This window comes from Phoenix dactylifera, chromosome 8, assembly GCF_009389715.1.
Source record: "Phoenix dactylifera cultivar Barhee BC4 chromosome 8, palm_55x_up_171113_PBpolish2nd_filt_p, whole genome shotgun sequence".
NCBI lineage: Eukaryota > Viridiplantae > Streptophyta > Magnoliopsida > Arecales > Arecaceae > Phoenix > Phoenix dactylifera.
The window spans coordinates 19,677,114-19,704,765 of NC_052399.1; the positions used below are offsets into that span (position 1 = coordinate 19,677,114).

At 37.4% G+C, this 27,652-nt stretch overlaps 2 protein-coding genes across 2 annotated transcripts; one reads left to right on the forward strand and one right to left on the reverse strand.

The window, feature by feature from the left end:
* Positions 1-3,150: 3,150 nt before the first annotated feature.
* Positions 3,151-4,667, forward strand: LOC103703058 (heme-binding protein 2-like). Its single transcript, XM_008785756.3, has 2 exons — positions 3,151-3,441; positions 4,104-4,667. The coding sequence occupies exons 1-2, from the start codon at positions 3,170-3,172 to the stop codon at positions 4,528-4,530; spliced, it is 699 nt and encodes a 232-aa protein (XP_008783978.2). The 5' UTR covers positions 3,151-3,169; the 3' UTR covers positions 4,531-4,667.
* A 4,052-nt stretch (positions 4,668-8,719) lies between these two features.
* On the reverse strand, positions 8,720-26,256 carry LOC103703029 (ubiquitin carboxyl-terminal hydrolase 15-like). Its single transcript, XM_008785727.4, is given in 14 exon segments — positions 8,720-9,099; positions 9,101-9,686; positions 9,755-9,816; positions 11,269-11,481; positions 18,094-18,178; positions 18,263-18,420; positions 18,534-18,657; positions 18,819-18,981; positions 19,094-19,179; positions 20,359-20,456; positions 20,573-20,709; positions 20,822-21,260; positions 21,372-21,789; positions 24,057-26,256. Coding segments are annotated over 14 exon segments (2,985 nt in total). The 5' UTR covers positions 24,344-26,256; the 3' UTR covers positions 8,720-8,970.
* Between the last annotated feature and the right edge of the window lie 1,396 nt (positions 26,257-27,652).

The window sequence follows — 27,652 nt, forward strand, 5'->3', positions numbered from 1 at the left end:
CCAATATCTATGAGAACTATAGAACTGGAAATGCGAACTCTGAGTGTTTGGGTCCTCAACAGTAAATTCCTTTTATATTACAGCGTGGAGAAAGAGTGTATTGTTTTATTCCGAGCTTTTCATGGTTATTCTATGACTCGCCTGCAAAAGAGATGACAAACATTACTGACTGTTAATAACTGATGGAGAAAGAACTATAGTTGCTGAGTAATTGCTTTTTCCTGGTAAGGAGGTAGGAGGAAGCAAAAGCCATTAGACCTAAGATGGATACGGAGGCTTTTGTTTACTAGCATGATAGCATTGAGATTCTTCTATCATGTAAGTGAAGATTCCTCTGACCCATCTTAAGATATGTACAACTGAAAAAGAAACAACCAAATCAATAGCATATTCTATGGTACAAGTAAATCCATTATTTGATTAGTTAAGATGGCTATTATTGAGTAGGCGTCAATATATGAAATAGCAAGCTATATTATACACTCCATGGACATGGCTCAATCACAGACGAGCAGATAAAGAAGAGGTCCCTTGTAGCACTACTCTTTTTTTTTTCTTGTTCTTTTTTTTTCTTTATTTTATTTGGGAAGAAAAGTATCATAGAAATTAATCTCAGGAAAATGTGTTGGTTCAGCATGTACCCTGTGGCAATCAGTATTATAAGATGATAGTTTTCTTTATTATTGTAGCTATCCAGAGATTCAAAACAATGTACGAAAGAGGTAAAGTATGTGTGGCTCAGCACGTGAATAATACAAGAACAATTTCTATTATTCATGAGGTTGTGCAACCAAGATTGCCTCGTTACCACATTAATTCATTGTCACACATCAACCCTCATGGCTTTATTTATCTACACACTGTCACAACTCGAAATCTCACCCAGGAAAGCTAACATAAAGGTGTTATTTGTTTTTTTTTTGTACTGTACAAGTATCCAAGATTTACCTGGTGCATAGCCGATGTGAAAATAAATACATGTCTACACGGGTTCTCACACATATAGCAGCTTATCCTAAATTAAAAACAGAAGTAAGTAATACAATTTATTCATTCAACATTTCCTTTAGATGAATCATATGTGCTATAGAATATGAACATCGAAAGAAATAATTTACAGATTTCCAATGCTTGTTGCCTTGTTTTCCTAGAATTCATGCTCCATCTTTGAGAGAATGAACATATAAAAATTATATATATTTGTGCAAAAAAATAATGGAAATGCGCATACTACATAATCATAATCTATACTTAGGTTAGGTAAATTCTTGCATTCCACCATAAACTAATACCTCTTTAGCTCTGGGGGTGATGGGGCTCCATTCCCTCCAAATTAAAAAAAAGGGTCTTTCAAGGATCTCTCTTTTTCTTTTTCTTTCTCTTTCTCTCTCTCTCTTCCTCCTCTCAATGCACTCTCTCCCTTCCGATCTAACGAGATGCTGCCAACTCATCTTTAACAATAATTGCTGATATCAATTGAAGCCGGCAAACCTACTGCTGACTTTATATAGAGAAAAAGCAGTTTTGACATTTTCTCATCCGACTGGAAATGTAGCATGGGAGCTTCCATGTTCTAAATTTATGTTGCCTGGTATGAATCAGTTGCCAAGTGGAAGAAAGAGCAGCCCTTTTTTTGGACTTTATTGGGTATTTTTTTTGGTGAATTGTGATTAGATTTATCTTTTTCATGTGAAAGTGCGTGATCATATCTTTACCAAAGTTCCAATACAATCAGAAGAGATGAAATAAAAAATGATAAATTTTCACATTCAAGAGCTTTGATACTTTTCTATGTAAAGAACTTCATGGAAGTCCTCAAATGCTTCTCTTTGCAATGAACCTTTCAAAAAGATGGGGACTCCCAAGCCTATTAAAGTACAGATTATGAGACTTCATTTTTCTTAAGAACTAATGATGAGAAAATTATATAATGAAATTCAGTGAGCGACATTAACTAAATATTATAATGACGGATAATGAGAAATCTGTAAGCAGAGGTGAATAGATCCATGGTTTGCATACATGAGCTTCAATCAAAACCAGTTCTGGGTTCAAATAAGCTCACTTTATCCTGAGATTGACCTTACGTTTTTCTGTTTTTGTTTTTTCTATTTTTGTTTTATTTTTTTATTTTTCTTTTTCTTTTTGTATATGGTGGAAAATCTAATGAGGAATGTTGGCACCAAAATTCTATCCAAAGGTCTAAGGAACGAAGATCGATTGCCGAAGCTAATCCGACCGGGGCCCTCCAATGCTTAAGTCAATGAAAGAACTTTGGGAAACAGAAAAGGAAAATAAGACGTGGCATAAAAATAGTAAAGAGTATTGTATTAAGTGTTGTATGGTGTGCATACCTAGTACATCAAATCCTTTCTATAGATAAGGATCAAGTTCTGATTCGGTTGGTGTTGGACTCTTGAGCCCTAATTCACATGAAAAATAAACTCTTGATCTCCTGGCTTAGGAAAACTAGTCCAACTAAAGAAAATTTTCTTTTTATCCCTGGTGCCACATGTTAGCTCATAATTGATAGGTCAGATTTAGGCAACATCAGAGACAAAGGAAACTCCTCTAGCATTATCCATTCTGTTTTTTATTTTTATTTTTATCTAGGTCTAAATTCGGTTCGCCATCCATCCCTCTATGTAATTCCATGGCAACAATGATTTCCATTTTATGGCTAAACATAAAATGAAAGTCAATCAATCCAATGGATGCATCTTCATTATCCTTTATCGTTCTTCCTTTCATTTTGAGGTAATCGATCCTTTAATTGCCCATCATTTAATATTCAATCTCCAAAGTTTAACTCTGTCCCACGATTCCTAAGCCATTTAATTTAATCCCTGCGTATAGCTAAAAAAAATTGTATACGTGCAAATATAAGTACGTGCAGGATAATATAACCATGTGCAAAAACTAGTATAAGTTGGTATAATATTAGTATAAATATGTACGGACCTGATATAATTATATGTAAAATTAAAAATTAAATACTAATGATCAAAGGACCATGTTAAAAATGGTAATAAAAAATCGACTTAGTGTCAAATTTCCTTTTTATTTTTTCATCCATTTCCGTCCCCTCCCTTAATAGACTCTCCTTTTAACAATGCTATCAATATCACATATTGGGTTAAGATCAAGGTGAGAGTTTGAAGAGGTCGCCATGGCCGCCACCGGTCTCCCAAGCTGGCTATCTTCTATCCTTCCATGTCTCCTCCTTGTCATCTTTGTTCTCCCATGGCCATCGGCTGCATATCAGAAGGTAACTCTAGGGGTCTTTCCCCCAACTTGCGCCCGTGTCGAATGCCCGATGTTTGACGTGATCGACGAAGGAAATGGGTACGAGATCCGCCGATACAATTCATCAGTTTGGATGTCGACATCTTCCATTGACGACATCTCCTTTGTGAACGGCACAAGAACGGGCTTTTTACGGTGAGAATTCTCCAAACTCTCTCATCATCATCATCATCATCATTATTTTCAAAGTGAAGAGGCAGAAGGTAGGGATTAGCCCCTCTTTTTTTACTGAAAGAAAAAGGAAGAATATAGAATTTTTTTTGTGTTTTTTTTTTGGAAGAAAAGCATATAACTTTGGTCCGCTGGTTAGCGCCAATGTTTTCCTGTGCAAACACAATAAGTTGGTGCTTGTTTCAAGGATTTTTTATAAATGTTCAGAATAATACTGATCTATTTTTCATCTTGCAGCTTAGTAAGGAGAATTTGAATGCTTTGATTTGTTCACCTCCTCCTCCAACAAGAGGGGCAAACGGGCTATAGCCTACTTCTATTCCTTCATTATGAATCAAAACACAGCATCTTAGTTTATCTTGGTTGATCTTTCCTACCAAGTTGCTCCAAATGAAATCCATATTCACTAACCAGTCTGCACTCCTATCCATGCAGGAGAAGTAACAAACTCGAATCCGGGTGGTGGCATCCCACCCATATTTCTCAAAAAAAAAAAAAAAATCATTTCTTTAGAAAGAACAAGAACTGACGCATATCTTTTTCTGTTTAACATAGCCATAAATTTGTTCATAACATGGGATGGACGATCTCAATACCAGTATTTCCTCCTCCTCATCATGTCACAGGTTATTTGACTACGTCAAAGGAAAGAATGAGAACGGGACCAAAATGGCTATGACAGCTCCCGTTATGACTGAAGTCTCAACCAGCAAAGAGCCCTCCTCCAATGAATCATTTGTTGTGAGCTTCTTCATCGGGAAAAGATATCAGGCCAATCCACCGAGTGCCCAGGGCCTCCATCTACTGAACTGGAATCTCAAGTACGCCGCAGTGAGGCAATTCGGGGGATACGCCACGGATGCTGGAGTCCCGGAGGAAGCGGCAGCTCTGGACGTCAGCCTCAGAGGTTCCAAATGGGCCCGTGCCGTGGACGAAAGCCGGAAAGCCAACCCAATGGTGTTCTACACCGTTGCACAGTACAGCGCTCCATTTAGAACCAGGGGTAGAGTGAATGAGATCTGGATGCTGTTTGATGACATTACCACCTTGTAGCAGTGGCTCGAGAGAATAACTACAGCAGGTTTTACTTTATAGTGGAAATAAAACAGAAATTAATTAGCTCGAGAGGAAGTGGCTCGAGGTGAAGCAAGATTGTTGGATTTCTTATTAATGCAGAGGGCTTTCTCTGAGATGAGGTAGTCTCTCCTTGCATGTTTTCCTGCAGTTGAAGTATTATTGGATGATAAGATGAAAGAGGCTTTCAGCAAATTGGATTGGAGTTGACTCCCCTGCAAACTGAAATAATTAGCTATAACTAGAAATTTGGATTAAATACCAAGAACCTATGTCAAACATGCGACGCACAAAGTCCTGATATATTGCATCACATTATGCATTCGTTATCTCTTCCTTAACAAATGATCGACAAGAAAGTAGTGTACAATGTTGATTCGACGATATGACAAGGACTTGCTTTTTGTTGGTTCGTCAAAACAAGTAATTTATTCGAGGCATGCAGCAAAGGTTCTAATTAGATGGCCTTTGGTGAGGTATACATCAAATCAAACAGTTGGTTCTAATTAACACAACTTAAAAGTTTCATGACGTGGTTCACTAAATTTAGTCTTTGTCTGAGGTCAGAGCATGGTCGGCTTTATCTTGCAATACTAGCACATTAAGTTAGGGTAAATGAGGTCTGGATGATGTTTGACATGGAAGATAGCGCTATCTAGAGCAAGGTAAACTGGGGGCTAGACAAGTAAAAGAAGATTATATAAGAGACTCAAAACTTTAGTAGTCTTTATTTTCTTTGAGCAGACAGTTGGACTAGCATTATTGCTGCTTGTTTCCCTGTTTCCTTTCACCTATCAATGCCCAAATCCGTTTCCCGAGGTGCCAACTAGAATTAGGGTACAAAAGGAACAAAGTGACCCCCTAAATTATAAGAACCAATGACCCTCAACAGGCGACCCATTTTATTTGGCTTGCATGGAGTATACGCTACGGAAGGCAAATCTCTCTCACAGCAGCCCCTCGAAGTTATGAAACACCCTTAAACCACGCCAAGTCCACATGCCAATCTCCTCCCTAAACGCCTAGAGTCCCCATCACTACTGCAAGACCCAATACCACCAGCTTCTTGAGTAGAAGGAGCCGCAAGAAAAATGATTTCCACCAGAAGGGCTACCATTCCAAACGCAAGAAACTATGAAAAGAAAAAAGAAAAAAAAAACCGAATTAATCAAAGACGCCTCAAAGAAATATAAATTAGAGTACTAAACTCGTGTCTTTATTTGCTTAAAAATTTCGACTGTAAAGATCCTATTAACAACCACAACATGAACAACGAATCACCTTTACAATTCCAAGAAAACCCATCCATCAATCCTTCTCACGGCCAAGAAGCAAAGAGAACGGGCAAAAGAGCGAAGAAAACGGAAAAGAACCAGCACCCATGAACCCAAAAAAATAAAAAAAGAAAGAGAGACCACCATCAAAACTTTCTTCAAGGATTTGAGGCGGATACGTCCCCACAGAAGAAGTCGACGGAGTTCGGGACGTCGTTGTGGCACGAAGAGGAGCCCGAAGGCGGGACGTTGAAACCCCTCGGGAGCATGGCGGAGAATGGCCTTGATGTGAGGCCATTCTGGCTCTTCTTCCTCCTCCTCCTTCTTCTTGTCCTGGAGTTCTTGACGAGATCTCCATCAGAAGGGTAGGGCCTCGGTTTCATAACGTGGAAGAGCTGGTGGGGTGGGGCGGCGGCGAGGGGAAGAGTGTAAGGTTGAAGGATGGGTTGGGAGAGCGAGGGAAATGGGAGGGAGGAGAGGAGGAGAGAGAGGAGGAAGAAGAATAAGAGGGTGGCCCAGAAGCCCAAGCCGTGGCTGAAACCCATGAGAGTTGGGACTGCTGTGCTTGGGGCGGCGAAGCATTTGAGTAGGGTGCAATCAAGAAGTACGGGAGAGGAGGAGGAGGAGGAGGAGAGTGGGGGTAATACGTGGATCCCAAGGGGCTCTCTTATGTGCAGTGTTAGTGGCTCTTATTATGAGAGGGAGAGAGAGATTTGACTCGTTTTGAAAGGAAAGGGAGCCAAAGAAGATAAATACTGGGGAGGCGGGCCGTTCTTCTTTTCTTTGCTTTTGTTACGCTTCTTCATATAATCATGCTTTCGCTTTGGTCCTGGAAGTGATTTTTTTTTTTATTTTTTTGGTGGGATCGTAATTATAAGGTTTTTCTGTTTTCTTTTTTCTTTTATATTTTTTTCTTTTATAATACGAGGGAGCTTTGGTTCCTTCCTTATTTCCGGGCACTCATTGTCCTACCTTTTGACCGACAAAAAGAAGGGAAAGAGCCAACTAATCTTTAGCTGTTGATGGGTTCACCCAGCGACTATGTACGTGGTTTGCCACCGGAAAGCAGTGGCAAATGATTCGATGGTGAAGGTAATTCTGTAAGTTATAAGTGGAAAATAATGGCCATCAAGAGGAGCAAAAAGCCCCAATTAACTTGTGTTTGGTTGGTGTTTTTAGCTGAAAATAATGCTCCTCAGAAGCACTCATTTTTCTGCTTAGCGCACCAACTAGCTTTTTTGGATGACATCCTGAACTACGAAAAAATAAATGATGCAATAAAATTTTTTTCTAACCGGAATAATGGCAATCATTCTCATAATCCAAGTAGAACATACGGCTATAATGTGTTATGGAGCCATGCCATGGCTCCTTTGTGATATCGTTCTCACAATTAAATCGGGATCTAGCAATAGAAGTGGCATTGGCTAATACGTAAACTCGAGGAGCAGACAGCACTCCTATCAAAGCGACAGCCCAATAATGACTATTTTCACCTATCAAACAATGCATAACTTTATCACATATGTTAACAACAATTAGCAAATCGATTTTGAAAAAGTAATGGCAGAACAAATTTCAAGCATTTGCAAAATGTGTGCGTTCGGGCTTCTGCTCAAAACCGGCTGATCGAATAGCGTCGGTCCAGTAACCCAAGCAGCTATTGTAGTTTAGGTTCTTACATCCATAATTAAAACTCTGGAAACAATAGACATAGTGACAAGGAAAGGCATGCATCAAAGCCACAAATTCACCCTTAAGGAGTGTTACAAGGTGACAAGGCATGGAGGTATCATTTTGCAGTTTGCAAAAAATCAACTGGGGTATCCCACTTTCGGAAAAAAGCAAAAATTCTTAGATGGCCGTTGTTTCGAGATCGAATCCTGGCTGCAAAAAATAGGAGGAAAAGAAAAGGATGAAAAAAGCCCCAGAATACAGATTTATGAGAAACCAAACATGGTGAAATGAACTATGGTTGGATTGGAGAAAAAAATTATGAAAATCCTGATGCTTTTTTAGTCCTATATAGATTATTCGCTGGATTGATTTTGAATACTTATAAAAATCAAAATAATAACTTTCAGCTAGCCATTTTAGATAAGATTCGGAATTGTTACAAGAACTACCCAAAAGCATCCATAAAATACCATGGGACTGTCTAATTACAGCGTTTATTTGGATGTTGTGGAAAAAAATAAATGGCAGAATATTTCGTTTTGAAGCTCACACCCAATGCAAGATTTTTGTTCAATGCGTCACTCTCGGAAAGCTGGACGTCGTTCTGCAATGGGAGCCTAAAACAACCTATCGCAGACCTTATCCATCAACTGAAGAATGCGGTATAATCAACAGAAGGAAATGCCGTCTTTTTGAGAGCCGAAGTAAAGAGAACAGATGAAGAATAGAAGAAGCTCAGTAGTAAAGCTCCACTCGAAGTCGCATCATCTCCAACTATTTTGGTGGGACCTCCTGTAAATGTATTTGGGTTCTGAAGTCGGCTGGTATTCACATACCAAGGCCACTCAGACCCCATTTACAACACCTGTAATTTAAATACCATAAATAAATAATACCGGGTGGTAAAACCTCTCATTTCAGGAAAAAAAAAACAAAAAACAGCTCCTGAAACAAGCTTGGTACTTTTGACTAGCATTTTGAATGGATATCATCATCAGCAAAATCTTCAGTATCGTTCATTTGCAAAGACACCAAATCATCAAGGAAAAACAACGCATTACCATATCATAATTATCTCAAATCACTGATAGAACAAAATAAATAAGATTAGACACCAACATTAGTTAGATAAACAGAGAAATATTTACTGCTAAAGAGAAAAGTATGTGACTTACAAATATTCAAAATCAGGGAACAGCAGAAGTTAAAGACATGCAGGCCGAGAAGGGTGTAAGAATGGATAGATCATTATCTAAATTCTTAAAATGAAACTATGCATCTCCACCAATTTACTTCATTAAATACATAATCTCTCTCTCTCTCTCTCTCTCTCTCACCATTCCCCTCGACAACTGCATCAAGATCAGAACACGCCTCACTCAATTAAAAAATGTGAGGCATGGCCAACGCTCAACTTGGGGATCAACCACAGCAAGAGGGCCCCACTAGAACCATGAGAATCTAAGCGCTACATATCACAAAAACCTGTAGTTTGAACAAAATCATCTTTGGGATTTCTCCCGTATTGACCATACAGACCATAGCTCCTTGCCAAAGATAAACGACTCGGTTGAAAAAGCATGGATCTGTTAGAGATTCCTTTCTTTATGTACATTGCCAAGAGATTGACTCGGCATCGAAGAATCCATAACAAATCCCATGCTCTCTGAAAAGAACCTTGTCTGCGGCCTCCAAGCTGAGAACTCTTTACATGAAATGCCATTGCTGTGAGAATACTCTGGAACATATAAGGGGCCGAATATAGAGGAAATGGGATCAAGGGTAGCATGGTCTCCATAATCAACAGTGCTGAACGAATCTCTAGTACTCTCAGTGGTGAAGGATGATTCATCCGAGCTGGTAAAAAGAGACCAATCGCTAGATGTAGCATCAGAGAAGTCCATGCTCGATGAATCTGCATATGTGGCCCCTGTTGGGAGCATATTTCTGCTTGAGGACTGTACCATGCAGTCAGTGGTTGGATCTTTGATGATGCCTTCCCTATTTTGGGGTCTGAAATCATTTTGCATGTATGCTAAATTTTCTGGGGTAAATGGGCCTTCAGTTTGTTTCTGTTTCCCGTGTTTTGAAGATTTTTGGATTTTTGATGCGTTATGCTTTGCATAAGCTGCAGCTTGTGAAGGTGCTTTATCAATGTAAGCTCTTGGTGGACGTGGAAAAGACCTGGATGATGTTAGATGATCATAAGTTGAATGTGTCAAGCAAATAAAAAAATGTCTCATAGAACATACCTCGAGTAGAATAGCATGTATGCACCTTCAGACATAACTTGACTCTGTGGCACAGCTTGCACCTGTTTGCAAAAGAAGCAGCAAAATATGAGGTGAAGCTTAATCAAAAAGATTCATCACAAATGCCCAAGTACCTTCCAGGTTAAAATTTGATCAAGTTCTGAGATACTAGTATATAGTGCATGTTTACAGAGTTAATTAATCAGCTTAAGGAAATAGATTTGGTGGACCATTCATGATGCCATTTCCTGGGTCTCCTACACCCATTCTTTTGGTATTCTGTAAGAAATATAGGACTGCCTACCTCCAGGTAGCCTTTAGTTTGTCCTTTGAAAGCTTTTCTACCCAAGTATACACCAAGATATCCACATCCCTGGCGTAGCTAGGAACTTTGACAGAAATTTGGGAGGATGAAATAAGATAGATACCTATACAAGTCTTCTATTTCATTCTCTAGTGTCACGCAGCTTTGAGTTGTGCTCCAACTGTGTAATTTTATTAGGAAAAGGTTCGATTATTCTTGCCGTATAAAAGGTACTGCTATAGATGTAACTAGCCAATAGTCGAGGTACTCGACAAAAAATCCGAATTGAAGATGAATTGAAGATAGAGTACCGCTTGGTTTGAAGTTGTGCTTCGGTGCCATTTTATCAGGATGAGGCTCGAGTGGTGTTGTTGAAAAAGTTGACTGCTAAAGATATAACCAGCCAAATAGTTGAGGTATTTGGATTGATGGTGGCAGTTAAGGCACTCAATCAAATTAGTACATATTATATTTCTCAATGACCGAGTGCCATGTTACATGATTAGCAACTTGATACTGTACATGAGATGTGGGCCTTGATCTACTACAACTTGATGAGATTTTAAGCTATTGGATTATCAAAATATAGAATATTTAATATCTTTCTTCACTTTTTAAGTTCTTTTCTCTAAATTGATACAATAAATAAGACTTGTTAGCTGCATTCGACCAGGACAATTGTATAATTGCTGATCATGTTATAGAGACAAATTGCAAATTCCAAAAGTGATGGCAATGGTAAATGAAACCTTGTACTCAAAAATTGTTTCCCGCATTACCCTGGCCACATCAACTAGTTAAATGGAAAATAATGATAACACGGACACTTCAAAACATAAATTATTATATACAACATGACACGAATGTTATCAGCAAAAGACCTGAAACGAACTGGTACAGTGTTTTTTATATGATGCACCACCGCAAAACAGAATCAACTGACAATGAAGAACTAAAGTGAAATCATTAACTCTAGAAGCACAAAGGTTTACTCAGAACAGTATATGAAATACAGATACTTTTGCTTAAAGGAAGAGAGTGGCTTTGGGCATCAAGCAATATGGAAGCAATAATACCAGAAAATGAGTTCATGTTACAATATAACCATGTAATATGGAGGTGATACTAATGTCTTAGATACTGCATGCACGTGTTGCTTCAAACTTGCCAATTAATAGAGCTAGGTAAATCGTTATAAACAATAATTTACCTCACAGTCGTCAATCCTTAACCATGTTCCTTGCAGATCTTTGACATAAGAGACATAGTGCCCAGAGAATGATGCATTCAGGGTATCCAAATGTACAACAACCGCATACAACATGTAAAGGGGAGGATTATCAGCAGTCCCAGTCACAAATGGAATCATGTCCAGCATGTCAGGAAAAGTGACGCATTTATTGATTTTGCCATATTTTCCTGTCTAATTAATCAAAACAAACAATGAAAGTACTTACACAAGAAATTAAATGGTAGACATAAAACCAATGATAGTAAAGCTGATACATCCATACAAATATAAACTACTTAAAGCTGAGACATCAGTTGCAAGCAACAATGACGAAACTACTGTGAAGTTAGACAATAGGATTATAGTCTAAGACCTCGGCATGCTTAACGAATAACCCCTGTATCATCTATTAAATTTATATGTCAGTTTTAAGGGCCGAATTATGATTAGGATTACAGCATCAAGTAACCAAAAAGTTAGTGACAACAGATATCGGTAAATGCCAAAATAATGTAGATTGTGCAAAACTCCAGATGACATTCTCTAGATCAAGTTGCATATGAGACCTATTTTGAGATTATTTGACACACAAATTAGCATTACTAATTTGTAAGTATTACTTGCTAAAGGTTGATGTTTTCAACTGAACAAGAAAAATATGTAGTGCTACCAAAAAAATGACAACACACAATTCCATTAAGGAAGCACTAGCATAAAGAGTACATTTGGAAACACGAGGCTCACCCATGTATGTGGGATTTTAGAAGTTAAAAATAACGGTAGCATTAATGATCCAGAACATGTTACAATATACGCTAAATGGGCAATCAAAATGTGTCTAATATCACACCGCAATTCAGAAGATAATGATAAACACCCTCTTGTCGAACTGTTTCCACAAATTCTTTTACTTTTCTTGGCATTCTTTTGTCAATATTCCTTAAGACCCTTTTCTGTATAAATTCTATGTAAAGTAATCAAAAGATGTCAAAATAACATATCACATTGTAGTAGATATATTATTCCTGGGTTTACAGGAATTATACGCCACTTTATCATGGAAGGTTCCATCTAATTTTAGTCTCAGTATAAACTTTGATATGAGAAGCATTTTGTATACACTCATAGCCATTTATAAAATGGAAGAGAATATATGCTATGATTTTCATCACATAGATTTAGAATTCTTAATTAGCTGTAAGTTAGTGTATTTTTTTAACCATTTCAAGCATCTAGCTAGCGTGCTTGAGATAGGGATGAAAATGGTCAGATGAAATCCACCCAGATCTGGATCTGAATCTGAACCAGAAGGTTATCCAGGGCAGATTCAACTATTGATAGCCTTCTTTAAAATGCTCTGGATTCGAATTCCTAGTTCTTTTTTTTTGTGTTTGTTTTCCTGGATACGGATCCAGATATCCAAATTTCATAGTGAAACCCGATCAGACCTCTATTCTAGTTTTCTACATCTCTTTTCATCTGACCATTTTCAGCCCTATCTCAAGCAAACTAGCTAGATGCCTAAGTGCAAAAAATCATCCTCGTGGTGTATTGTAATGTTGTCTTCTATAGTCAAATCCAACAAAAATCATCCTGCAGATAAGATAGATCAAATGTGAACCATAGAATAACACTCTCGATCCCAACCACCAATTGCACAAGGGAATGGAAACATGGTGCTGGTGCTTTGAAGAATGATAGAAGGAAATGGATGAGGAGAAAGACGATAAGACTTGAGGAGGTTAAAGGGTAGGACTACAAGGAAAAGGAACTATTTTTCCCTTCATCTTGATGCAACTCATTCAAAATAAATAAATAAAGACTAGCTGGCCCTCTTAATCTTCATCTAGCAAAAGAGATAAGTAGATCAGAATAAACTATTCATTATTATGAATGATCCTAGTTAGTCAATACCAACATCTCTCTGTCTTCCAGGGTCAAAATAATAATGAGAAGCTCAATATTGGAGCCAAAAATCATCTTAAACTCTTCAAACTAATTCAAGTCTGCAGTAGAATTGAAAAGCAATGGTGAAGATGGAGAGCGATAAACAAGACATGGATCTCACATGCACATCATATCGGTGTTTTGAATCTGTGCACCCAAACTGAATCGTTTCTATAGTTTGGCTTCGATACAACCACGGGCCACCTACATAACTGGGATAAAAAATCTCTCTGTGTGCCCCTTTTCTCTCTTTTCTGTATTCCATCTCTCTCACCTCTTTCAAAGCCATATCCCTCTCCCCTCTCTTAATCTTTCTTTCTTATTAGTTCTCGTCTCCTTATAAATCTTGGGACTAATGAAGGTTTCTCCTTCTTGGCAACATCCTTCAGCAACTTGTCGTCGGCTTTTTCTTTCTCTAATGCTCCCCTTGATGGTAACAACGACCACATCCTTGATGGCAAAGACGAGCATAGAAACATCTTTCCTCCACTTTCCAATATTGCAAGTGGACCACAACAATCAATTTGGAAGAGGAGATTGGGCGATTGGGATTCATCCAAAGGTGCTTTAGGGCTTTTCTTGTTCCCTAAGGCAGCAATGACATCATCTGCATTGCTTTTGGCTCCGATGATGAGAGTCGACCCAATAATGAGTTTGGGCTAGAGGCATGCATGACAGGAGGAAAGCTAAGGAAGGAAATCAGATGGAGAACGGGTTTGGAGGTGCAAGAGTTTTACCATTCCATCTAACCACGAGATGAGCCAGTCCGATGACTGATTTGAGCAAGTGGACCATCCAGGTTAGTGGGTCAATCATCAAAATTGGCCAGTTTGGACAAGGATTTTTTATTTCTACGTTTGGGTTTTGGACCCACTAAGGCAAGCAAATGACAAGTCAAGCTGCTTGACCTGGTTGACCCATCCAAGTTTCAAAATATTGCACAACACAATCACCATCTTTTTCCGAGTTGCACTCCCTAGTTGTGAGGCAAACCATTTCCATTGAGAATAATATAATAGAAAGTAACCTACTAGACATATTTATTGTAAAAAGAAATCAAATAGGAAAAGATTGCTTAACTCTCTCAATTTGCTTACATACTAATAACAAATTTGGAGAATAGGCTGGCAAGGTCAGATGAATATGCCAAGAGTATATGGTAGAAATTTCTATAGAAAAAATACCGAACGACTCAGCAATCCTACAATCGGATCATGAGAAGAAGGTAATCCGCCCCTTCATTTCTCGACTATGCCAGCCACCACTATCTTCATTCGTCTCCTTGGGCTCCTCATTCCACCACACAATCACTTTGAGATTATAGAGGTGGAATCCTAAAGCTGAGGAATTGAGCTTCCCTTGCCTAAGGTGCTAGGTGTCTGCACCCTCCAGGAAAAGGTAGTTGTGGCAGGGGAAGGGTGAGCAAAGAAATTTTGGGATCCATTTCTCACTACTATCGATTTGATCCTCTTGGTGATGGGAAAGGAAACCCTCAATTGAAAGGTTTTAGTAGGACTCCCCATGGATAGAGCCTGTCATCAACTTTTCTGGTAAAGATTACGTTCATAACATTCAAGAGCTTTGGATGGCCAGCATCAAGTTCACAAGATCCGAAGGTTGTGATCGCTGCTAGGTAGAAATTTATTTGTTCTTTTATATGTAGCATATATTTATTTGGAAGAATTAGTTGTTCATGAAAATATAATCAATAAAGATGTTTTAAATCAACAGAATAAAAATGTTAATCAAATTTCACATCCATAATTCAAATAGAATGCTGAAATAGAAAAAAAGATAAAAAAGAAGGGTCATTTCAAGGGGAACCAGTCTCCTTAGATGCTCTTCAAGGGGGATCAATCCTCCTAATTCTCCAAAAGAAGAACACTGTGATTTGAATTCTCCTCCCATTCATAACAATTAAACAACAATGTATATTCTTTACAGCAATGACAACCTTTTAGAAACTGTCCACACATGAACACATCTAAATTACTATCTCTAGCTAAATGACAAAGCACCAACAGACAAATCTAGTAATAATTTTTATCTATTATCCTCTAGCAAAATAAGTTCAAAACATTCCACCCCTTTATAACAACCCTGTCCATAAGGTTGATCTTTGTGCTTTAATGGAGGGGGCCAACCAACTTCCTCTTCCCTGTAGCTCGCCCACATAAGGGTAATGCTCGTTGCAAATTGGACCACCATCAGGACTTCACTGCCTCCAACTTGCCTCATGTTAATGGCATGAAATAGAGAAGCCTGGAATATAGTATTGTCAATCTTCCTCTCAATAACAGGTTTAACGGCTTCCTTAAGCATCTTCCTAATATGTCTTAACTCTTAAGACTTCATCAAATTGCTGTTGTTGCTCTATCATGTTCTTCAAGCATTCCCAAATCTGTTGATTTGCTTCAGTCGCTTTCTTGGTTGAAAGTGCTTTGAAGCTTTATCTCACCGAATCATCATGAATCTTTAATGGCATATTTATGCCGGCATAATTATACCAGCATATTTTTGCCATGAAATTGATGGCTTTGAATATTTTTTCCTATCTTGGCAAAACAGTACATATATAGGTGATGTGTCCATTGTTTTTGGTAAACTATGTGATACATCCCATGACACCATAATATTGATACAACTACATCTAGATATTGGATATCATGGTATGCCTCAACTTTCTCCAACATCTACTTGCAGGTCTAGAAATGGTTACGCATCACATTAATACATTAAATATGATACAAAGGGTTGAAAAGAGACAGATCTATATGTGTGTGTACTTGCAACAAGCACTTCTCAGCTATAAATACACCAAGTTTGACCTTATATATAATAATAATACCTGTGGATAGTATATATAGACATTCTTAAAGGTGGTATGCATAAGATATTAATCTGATATTCAAATTTCAGCATCATGGTTTGAAGTTTCCTGTACAGATATGGTTAAGCTTGTATATCCATTTGATATCATTAGGTGTACATATTGTGAATTATGATTTGTGTTTTTGTTTTTATATTTGTATATAAAGAGATATAATTGACAATATGCACATGAATTTTTAGGTTATACAAGATGCAGACATGGAGAGGAAAAATGGTCAGAGCATAAAATGGGACTGAGACAGTGGCCAGATGTTTGGGATTGAGATGCATGTAACTAATAGTATAGGAATGACCATAGAACCAGCTTAGAGGATTAGCTCATCTAAAAATTAGGATCCATGGAAATCCACCCCAATCTACAGTTAAGCTGGAATAATGCCCCTTATATCATGGTTGTCAACCATCCAAGCTCTATGATCAAGCTACTCTGGATAAATCTATACTAACAAATCAAGTGCTTTATCAAATAACACTGTTTGCAGAATGACAGTTCACCTTCCCTTGTCGATATCATATTCATTTAGTATTTATTTTGTTTTGATGTAGATCTGGGCTTACTCAAACTGGAAATGGTACTAATCTTCGGAAAGGACAGCTAACTTGGAACACATCAAATTTCTAGGAATTGTTTTACAAGGTTTCATGGCTTCAAATACATGTATATGCATAGTAGTGGTACGTGGATATGTGCAATTGCGATTGTTCTAGAAGAATCCTCAGACTCGATATGGACCACTTTGACCATTACGAGCAGAGCTGAACAAAGTTCAGGAGTGAGATCCGCCACGTCAGAAAGCCGAGTTGTATGCAAAACTTTCAGAGGCCATAACTTAGTCATACGATACCTGATTGGAATTTTTTTTTTTTTGAAATTGGGTAACTTTTTGAGACAACCATAAGATTGAATTAGGACGAAATTCTACCGTTTAGGCCCAAAAATAGATTGGTTAAATCGAATTTTTTTTTGTGTAAGACTTTGACCGAGCGTAGCTCTCTATCTAAGAAGAATCAAGCAGAGTAACAGAATGCAGAGTTGATGTAAAAGTCGAGATCTACCTCCTCAAAAATTTTAGCTTTTATTAGAATATTTCTATTAGTCATTTATTTTAGGATACCCAGTCCTATTCAAACTAGGAGAGGAATTCAACCCAAATTGTAAAAGAAGAGACCTTGCTGGTATTATAAATAGAGGCTATATATCTCAATTTAAGAGGTGTAGATGATCAATGAAAGAAAAGAAGACAGCCCTACTTTCGCGATTCCTCTCATCTTCTTCTAATTTTCTTTTGAGATATCCGAGTTGAGCAAGTTGAAAAACTCTTCCTTCTCCCTGATCGGATCAACAATTTAAGAAAACAAAATGAGATTTATCATATTGACAACTAGAATGGGCTTGGAGAGAGCATTAGAGAAGAGGTAGGATGGTTGGAGATAGATATAGGAATGGTAGTTAGGCAACTTGGCATTATCTTTTCAACAGAATTTTCTTTTCAAAATTTGTTTCCATAATCATAATCACCATATAATAAGGTTTCATGTAAACTAATTAATTTCCACTCAAGGGTTAATTAATCATAATGACCTCCCCCTCCCTTATTTTTTAATGGATGTACACGTTTGCATTTACACTCTTTATGCAAATTTTGCTATTACAGTTGGGAAAACTTGAAACCCTATAACAAGCAACATCTCCTACAACCTAGCTTTATATGTTTCCACTTACAATCGAGAAAGGAATGTTGACAATAACAATAAATTTGCACTGACATGACATCATACTGCATAATGTATTTTCCCTAAATTGGCGATATTGCAGTAACAAATTGAGTAGCAGTATCATATAATATCCATAAGGTTCATATTTGTATAATGAAAGTGAAAGGAAAGACATAGAATGATCATTTGTTATATTTAGCACGATGCAACAGCCTACAAAAGTAGGACTAAAAACCAATAATTTATTACCTGGAACCTTTTCAGAACTATCGTTAAGATGTTTGGCACCTCATGTATGCTCAACTGCTTTCTGGCTTTAACATATGCCGAACACCTATACATCAAAAGCAAGAGCAAAATCAGACTGAAAAAAAAAGAGGTTTAAATTTCGCCAACCAAAGGAGGAGTATCATCAAACCTTCCACATCTGTACATGTTCTCTCCATCTAAATCCTCAGAAGCAGTAAATTGTGTGAGCGCATCTTCCAAAGTCTCAACCCAACCATGTATTTCCAGCGTAAGATCCATAATATTTTCATATCTTTCAGACTCAATATGGCACCTTAGGCACTTAACCTTGTTTCAATGAGGTAAATCAGTTAGTGTAGTTGACAATGATTTTAATACTACAAATTAACATCAAGTTAAACAACACAAATACTACAGAAAAGTCAAACTTAAATAATTACCTTCGACTTCAGCCGACCACCAAAAATCTGTTGCACTAGTGTTGTCTCTTGCAATTTTGGATCCACTTCCTTCTCACCACCAAATCCCTCAAGGCATGTAGATTGCATAGACATAACTAGAAGCCTGGTTGTATTTTGCATAACGAAGCATGAATGAAAGCATATGTAAGTAAGATATTTTAACAATTTTTTCTGCAGCAAGACAAAAAAGTAAACCAAAAAGCAAGGATACTGTCAAACTAACGAACTGAGAATCAAAAGAAGTAACCCATTCACTTATTGCACCTTAGAAATTCATGTGCGTCTTCCTGGTTACCACCACCCATACGACATCCAATGTTCTTCATGTTTGAAAGGATCCTACCGGGAGACAAAGGGCCTCCACCTTCCCGTAGCATGGAAACATGCTGCTCAAGTTCACACATGAGGCACCAATCTTTGGCTCGGCCTAACATAAAAACAAAGATAAAATCCAAAATTAGAGTAACCAGCCAGATTAAGTGAACTGGCTTTTTGTTGATTTTACTTTGGAAGAATGAGTACAAGAGTCTGAGTAGTACAGGTTCTTGAATGCGACCTCTGAAGCAAGTACACCATGAGAGGTTTTGTGCAGGTAAGACATTGCAGGACAGCATTAGCATAGCAACTGCAAGAAACAGCCCGAAGGTCGGATTTTGAAATGTTACATAAGAACTAAAAGAACTTTCATGATTCATCTATTGCATAATGGTTTCACGGCCTGCAGTCTTGAGGTAAGGTAGAATTTGATACTTTAGAATACAGAAAGTCTTGCACCATTGAGGAGTGAATTTGGCCAAAAGATGTAATTCTGTGGGTCTTCCAGATGTATCATTTGATCCTAAATTGCAGAGTTGTTGAAAAGCATCTGATGACACTAAGGGAGGCCTTGGGGTGCCTGGTGGGAGCTGGGGGGCAGTGAAGAGAGAAGGGCATAACAGAGATAATCAATGCATGGCTTCCTTATAACATAAGGATTATTATCATGTCAGCTTAAGCATGAGGATTATATTAACATTATTTCTAGATATTAAATCATCAAACCTTACAAATGTATGGATTCACTTATCTTTCTCTAAACCATGACATCCTTGGTTCCATATTGGGTTTATAGATTTTTCATATCCTTGTTTGAGATGATAAGTCATAAATTCCTGGCAAAAAGCCTTGTGTATTAAACCTTGAGACTAATTTTCTGAGAATATAAAGTAGAAGCAGGGGCCACCACCTTCCTGCTTTCAAGTTGTACAGACTCCTAAATCAGCTTTCAAAGCTTTTCCAAGTTCAATGATCTTGTTTGTGTTGGTGGATGAGACAAATATCAATCTTCACAATCACACTACACCAAAATTACATACTAGCTAACTTCTAGAATGGAATGTAACCTTTGTCAAGATGATATTTCTATAATTGTTGCAAGAATGTCTAAACAATCATTCTTTGGACTCAAAAACTATAGTATGAAGCATTCTTTTGCTGGAATAAAATAAAAAAAAGCAACTGGCTTCAAAAAGCTCGTCAAAGTTTAGAATGACTGAAGTTGATAGATGAGAAAAGAATTATGTTATCGCAAACAGAAATTGCTGACAAGCTCTCCTTAGGAATGGAATGAAATAATTTCTGGGCAAAAAAATTAGACAGTAATTACCTCAGCTGTTACATAGGTTTTCTTGCTTCTTAGCAATGTGTTCTAACACTAATATACCATTCTAAAATGAGAAAGAAATATCTAAATATGCTACAGGCTGCTTTTCACAACTCTAGGAAGAAGCCATCATCCAAATAAAAGTAACTATTTATGTGGTACCTGTTTCCACAATTAAGAAGCCCTCTTGGAGATATGCCCCAAACTTCGCACTGAAAAAGCCTGACAAGATCCTCATAAGAAAACACCAGCTGGCATACCTAAAATTCCAGATCATGAAATGCAAAGCCTTTAGTTATTGCCTTCAAAGAGGAAATCTATGATCAGGTTGTCTATAATATGAAAAAAATTAATGCATTTCAAGAAAAAGCATCACCTTATTTTTCTTGTCATTTATCAAGCTCATAAGATTCCGTTTGAGGACTTTTGAAGGTTTCTTTGATCCTGCCACCTTTGCCCCTTCCATGTTGGAGACCCCATTGCAGCCCTGTGCAACACTTGTTCGGGAGTTTCCTGTGCAGATTAAAAAAATAATAAGAAGAATAAAAGAAAAAGATTGAAGAGGAGGCAACTAAAACCAAGAAATAGACATCATAGATCACTGAGCAAGTTCTAAGTAACCTACTAGATTCATTGTCCATGTGGGCATGCCTTTCTTTTCCTTGAGAAGGGTACTCTCTCGATGCTCTCTCAGCCGATTTTTGTGGCAAAGAAGCTGTGCGTCCCAATGTGTATGGAGGTTTTTTGAAAACTATGCTTCCTTTAGGGGAAAAATTTTCAGCTGAATAGCTCGAGTCAACTGTTTCACTAGCAGAACAAAATCCACCTTCAAAAAACTCAGCTTTCTCTGAAGTGATATTAGCACCCACACCACATCCATTAATCACATTTTTATCCACATGGGATGGGACTGAAATTCCAGGAGAACTGCTTGCCTTAAGTCCATTCCTAGTTTCATCTGCTAATTTATGAGACTGGTGCAAAGCACTTTTGGCAGTGGATGAACGGCTGGTGTCTCGAATCTCGTGAGTTCCATCATCAGGTGTGAAATTCGCAGTTCCTAACTGAAGCCATCAAGGATAAAGCATGGCAGTTAGAAAATGCAACAGAAAAGAAATTATACTTTACAAGTCAGTGAAGCATATATTGTAGAAACCAACTTAAATAATATGAACCTTATGTTCCAAAGGACGATCCTTTGATGAAAATTCTGTAAACAAGGAGCTTGAATATATAGTTTGACCATCTGCGCTAATGGCTTCATCATATGCACATGCAGCACTTTCATCATTTTTAAAGGCAACACTTTTTGATCTATTAAGAGCCTGCTTCTCTGATAGCTTTCTCCCTGCAGCTGAATCTTGAGGTGTATCAAGTTTCATAACACAAGGATCACTCGATACATTACCAAGAAGATCCCCATGCAGGGGCAGTTCAATATCATTTCCAAGGAATGATGATTTGACATCATCTAAAAGAGAATTCTGCGGAACTGGAGAAAGGCCACCAGAAAGATTGGAGCTGGTATCTTGCCATTGCTGACATTCCTGCTTGTGCCCCAGCCTCCAATGTATTATTTGGCACTTTCCAGAACTGCAAAAATGTGATGAGCTCAAGATGAGAGGGTAAAAAAAATCAATTATAAATTGAAATGAAGTTACAGCCAGTATTTGAGAAAAGGGGCGAAGAAGATTCCAACCCTTTTCTAAGTAACAAGTGTATCTGGTCTCCTCAGTAATAAAAACTGAAAACAAGGAAGCCCAGGTACAACGGTATAATTTTGAATTTCGTTATAAAAATGTCACCATTAATTAACATTATTCACAGTGATTGTAACAATCCTCATTTTTTTCTAGATCTAGCAACTCATGAATATGGGGAAGAAGATGTCAATCCTTTCCTCTTTAAATAACAAGTGTATTTTGTCTCAGTATAAAAATGGAAAACAATGAAAACCAGGTAGGAGGGTTAAAATTGAATTTTGTCATAAAAATATTTTATCAATTAACATTATTCGCAGTGATTGTAAGTATAATCCTCATATTTATCAACATCAAGCAAATCTTGACTTCTCAAGTCTACAAGAAGATGATATTTTCTTCTGCGAGTAATTGCTGGGTAGAGCAGCATGGTTGATCTCTAGCTGCAGAAAGTTCTAAAATATATGCCCGGAACCAATAATGAATTAATAAACTACCTTGTTCAAATGTTTGATTTCTTTTGCATACAAGAAATATGCTATGAACAATTAAAACAGATTTACAGGCCATTTGTCACAGGATATATTTTCTGAAATGATGCTAGAGAAAGAAGTTTCCAATCATAGTCATTCGTAAAATTGCCAACACAAGCAACCCTTCGTCAGGTATTAAAGTGATGAAGAATTTGTAATATGCTCTGCTCCCCCCTGAGATTTTAACTTTAAAATTGATATGAGGTACCTCCAGTATCAAAAGAAACCAAAAGAAAATTTCGACGATACAGATCAGGCACTAGAGTTCCAAGCTTGAAGTTTACAAAGGAAATTCAACTCAAACAAACCCAACAAATGGAATTTTCACGTTGATGACCACCTTTCTACAAACTCACACTAGAGATAAGCTTGATGATTCCTTACTATCAATGTAGAACGTTATTTTGCCCATAAAGAGCAGTATTGGTGGATAAAAAGAAATACTCCAAAGTTTTACTACTGTTTGGTAACCTGATTTAATCTGCATGATGAGCAGCACTTCACCTCTGCATCACCTTCTTTGTCAACATGTTCAATTTTTTTTGTTCTCTTCATTTATTCTGTCCTCAAAAATTATATTTTATGATTGTTTGATTCATTTTATTCAAATTTATTCAGATGCACTAGTTCATTTGAACCAACATGTTCAGTCCAGAACAGGTCAAATATGGCCACCTAAACAAGAACTTTTTTCCATCCAAAATGTGTTTTGTTTTTTGTGAGATGTTTCAACTTGCATAATAATCAAAATGAATTTTAAAGCAACGTTTTCATCCAAAAAAAGAATTTTAAAGAAACATTATGATGAAATCTATGGGTTTCCTAACTTATCTTTCAATAACTTATCTGGATGAAAACCACTAGAATGATAGTACAAATTCCATTCAAGAGGTGAAAAGGACAAGGTTTTATGCTAATGAAATACCTGCTGAATAAGCTCCAGGAATCCCTTATCATTGCAGAAATAATAGAAGGCCTTGTGCAATTTTTTACAGTTCAATCTTGTATGCTTCCCAAAACACTTTGAATCACAAATTAGAGATGAATCCAATTAGTATTATTATCATATCCTATTTTTCGTTTTTCTTTACTTCTTCTACATGAAGGGTTATGCTAGCTTATCTAAAGAACCACATTCAAAAATAACAACAAAAAAAATCTAGCTATCCTTTCCTATAAAAAAAATATATATATTTAGTATAAGATGTTGATTATCCAAAATTTGGCCGCTCAGCTAAACCATAAGTGGTGATCATATTTTTCTTATTTGAAAGACTGATTGGATAATCATTTTTGATACCAGAGGCAGCCTCCTCAATTGATGGTCCTCAGAAAAAACATATGACTAAAAACCTTTCTGAACAATTCCATGAACGAACAACCTTTTAGTACTTCCAGCAACTCTCTTCTCTGCTTTATTTCATTTGTTATGAATAATAAGGGAAAGAAAAGAAGGGACTCAGTAAACTAAAGCAGTTCATACATGAATTCGACATTTTGTCATGTAGTGCAAATTGATGATTGTGCAGAAGCAAACAGAAAATTGAAGAATAAGTTTAAGAATAAAAAGACCAACTTAATAATGTGGGTAAAGGGGGGAAATCATGATTTTCTTAAACACACATACCAGTATCTGACTGATTTACATCTGGAGCAGCGAGTTGTAGCAGGAGCAAAGCATCTGGCACACTCATGAAAGCCAGTTTTCAGAGAAGGCCCATCTGGTATAACATCAGCAGATGCCATTGCGTCAACTCTGAGAGCTTCCTCAGCGGCAAACTGTGCAAGCACACTTATCCTGGCCTTCTTTTTCGAAGTCTCCTTCCATATTCCAAGTAAAATGTAAGAGACCAGAGGGAGCACAACCAAGAACAGAAAAAGACCGGGTATATCAGCTTCCCTTGGCTGGAGCATATCCCCACCAACATACTCATGTCCACCTCCAGCAATGTGCTACCCAAATGGAACCATACCGAATCATATAAGTTAATGTTTCAACCTGAATTTCATGCCATTGTAGAGACATTAGAAATTCTCCCCTTGTTTTACGGTGAACTGGATATGTTAACAGAGCAGAGTCATTATTACATATTTTCCTCTTAGGGCAAGAATTAAACAAATAGTGCGATAATACATATATAATAACGGAGTTTACAAGAAGAAATTTACCTAATAAAATTTATGCATTTAAGAATCAGATCCAATTAGGCATTCCTTCTACGAATATATGGGAGAAAACATCTAGAACTAGTTTCGTTCGCGGGAAAAGAAGGGGAGAAAGTGCGGTCAACGGAAAAACAAAGAAATGCCTCTTGTTTGGTTGGAGTTTTCAAAGGAAAAATATGAAAAAGTAGCATTTTCATGGGAATACAATTCCCATGTTTCATAAAAAATTCATAGAGGACATGGAAAAGCTACTTTTCCACCAGTTAAAAATTAGAGCCCTTTTTTTTCCCAAAGTATCCTTAAGCCATCAAAATCTATGGATAAAGTTTTTCCCTTTATTAAGGATATAATAGATATTTCATACAACTTTTTCAGTAGATGCTCAACCAAACATAAGCCACTGAAATGTACCACTCTTTCATGATCAACCAAACATGCCAAAACTATTTTTCCAAACATCATATTCTTAGAAATCATCTTTCCAGAAAAATTATTCTAGTGAGAAAAAATTCTTCCCACGAACCAAACGAATGCCTAAGGAAATGTACTCATGGGAAATTAATATAAGTGTAGAAGGCAAAAAGCACATGGAAACAGCATCCTTACAAGTTTTAGTTAATGACCAGCATATAAATACAAGCAGGGCATCTTACTTCAAGATTCCAAAGATTCAAGGCACAGGCTTCATGCACCTCATCCTCATGAAGATTCTCAAATAAAACAGCAGAAACCAGAGGAAAAATTCTACCTTTCACTTCTTGTAACAAATCAAGAGACCTGAAAACAAAATCTTGGAGAAAAAAGATCGGAACCAACATAACATCAAAGGCATAACAGATAAGATTCCCAGGTTAAACAACGAAAGCAGTGCAGTTTCTCTGTCAAACCTTTTCCCAACAATCTTTTTCTCCCAAAGAAAATCTTGAGAACAAAACCGTATCTTTATGCAAAACCAGTAGGCAAACCAGCATTCAAAAGCAAAAACTATATCAAGAAAAATAGCTAAAACGAGAGTACTACAACCGCATTGCTACCTCTTGCGTGAAGAAGAACCCTGGAAAGAGGGGATAAGGGTAGATTTAGATATGATCCCCTTCACCAAGATCCCTATTTTACCACTCCAAAACCGAAAGGGGTAAAAATCAGAGGTCTATTTCCGACAAACCCACATGAAATCCAGTGTTCTTACCACCCTTGAACACAAGCCCACATTCCTACGCTCATCCGTTTCAAGAACCCATACGACAGATCCCCAACAAAAAGTAGAACCCTATCTCCCCCCAAAACCCATATGAAATCCCGCATTCGCAAACTACTCATAAAGAAAAATCCCTCTTTTACCTATTCCAGGATAGGGAAACCCGATTAAAACCAGCAAAAAGAACAAAATACCAAAAAAAGATCGATCTTTTTCAAAGAAAAATCTACGAAAAAAAACCAGCATTCCTTGAGGGTGCATGATTCCGATGGATTGTTCAAGAAAACAGCAAAAATCCCTCAAAATTCCAAGATAGGAAAAGCCAAGGAAAACAATTAAAGGAAAAGAAAACCCCTAACAAGACTATTTTCCGACCCAGAAATCTGCAAAAAAAAAAAAAAAAACAGCATTCCTCGAGCGCACCAGACTCCAACGGGGAAAATCATGGCGGGAACAGGGAAAAGGAGCGGGCTTTTGCTCGCACCTCTGGGGCATTAGAAGAGAGAAATCCACCGGGCCCGGCCTCGCATCCTCCCGAGATTCGCCGATTCCTCCGCCCGCGGCTACTATTAAAAAAGAAGAAAGGGGGAAAGCTTTTCCTCCAAGCCGTTCTGCGGCACTCGCTTCACTACCCCCCTCTCTCTCTCTCTCTCTCTCTCTCTCACGCCCAACCCTTTCTTACCCTCTCCAGCTGCTCGTTTCCGCCAAAAAAAACAAACAAAATAGCGTACGCCAAAGAAAACAAAAGACTAATAAAAACAGTCAGCCCTGCACATCCCTTTCCTCCCAACCTATATATATACTAGACCAATATATATATATATATAATGACGGTTGTGAAGAGGTGTTAGTCTTTGTTTTTTTTGTTAGTGCAATAAAGCTTCTTCCTCTTGCTTCTTGCATACTTTAATTAATAATCTCATTAATTTTTTTCTTGTTTGGGCGTTAAACTACTAATTTTGGACTGTCTTCTTCTTGCCTGCCCAGTGTCCATCTGGCTGTGCTGCATAGGAAAGGTCTTGGCTTCCTGTTTGAGCTTAAAGTTAGAATAAAGTGATGGTGGGGCGGTTTTCTGGTGCTTATAAAAAAATTATTTTCTACACTGCATGCATCATATAGTCGCATACGAGCCAACCATAATCTCTCATTTTTTATAGGCTCATTCATCAAGCGCAATCTCAATGCACTACTACATAAACGAGCAATTATGATTGATTGTGTGCATGGCTTAGAAAATAAATTCTCCATCCATGAGCTTACACGTTGCATCTAGGTTTTGGTCTATGTAGAAGCAGTACGGAGAGGTTCGAATTGACTACAGAGTCCACTTATCATAAAGAATAAAAATTAAAGGATGATCGTCGTCATGTAATATTGTTGTGTTAGCATAGATATTATTTTCTAATTTGCTCGAGATACAAAGAACAAGATTATTGTCGAGTTTATAATTTAATAGTAGAGTCGGTGCTATAAATTTTTTAAGTGAAAGAAGATTAGCTCATATGGTAGACGGACAACAAGCCTTGTATCTTGTGATGTTGCCATGCAGCATCATAAGAATAAATCCACAACATTAATCCCCATGATTGCAAAGTAACATGAGTATTATGTTAAGAAAATATTACTCATAGAAGAAATCATTAAAGGACATTGTGGGGATTATAAAACGACAATAACAAGTACGCTTACCACCAAGTCACATGGTTATAGTGCAGCTTGACAGCTAATTGATGCCCTCGTCGGGCAATGAAACAGGTTGTAAATTGTAATCCTTTTAAAAATTAAAAAAATATATATACTTCGCAAATTCAGATGTGGGATAAATTTAAGATAACGTTAATATATATTTTTTTCAACCG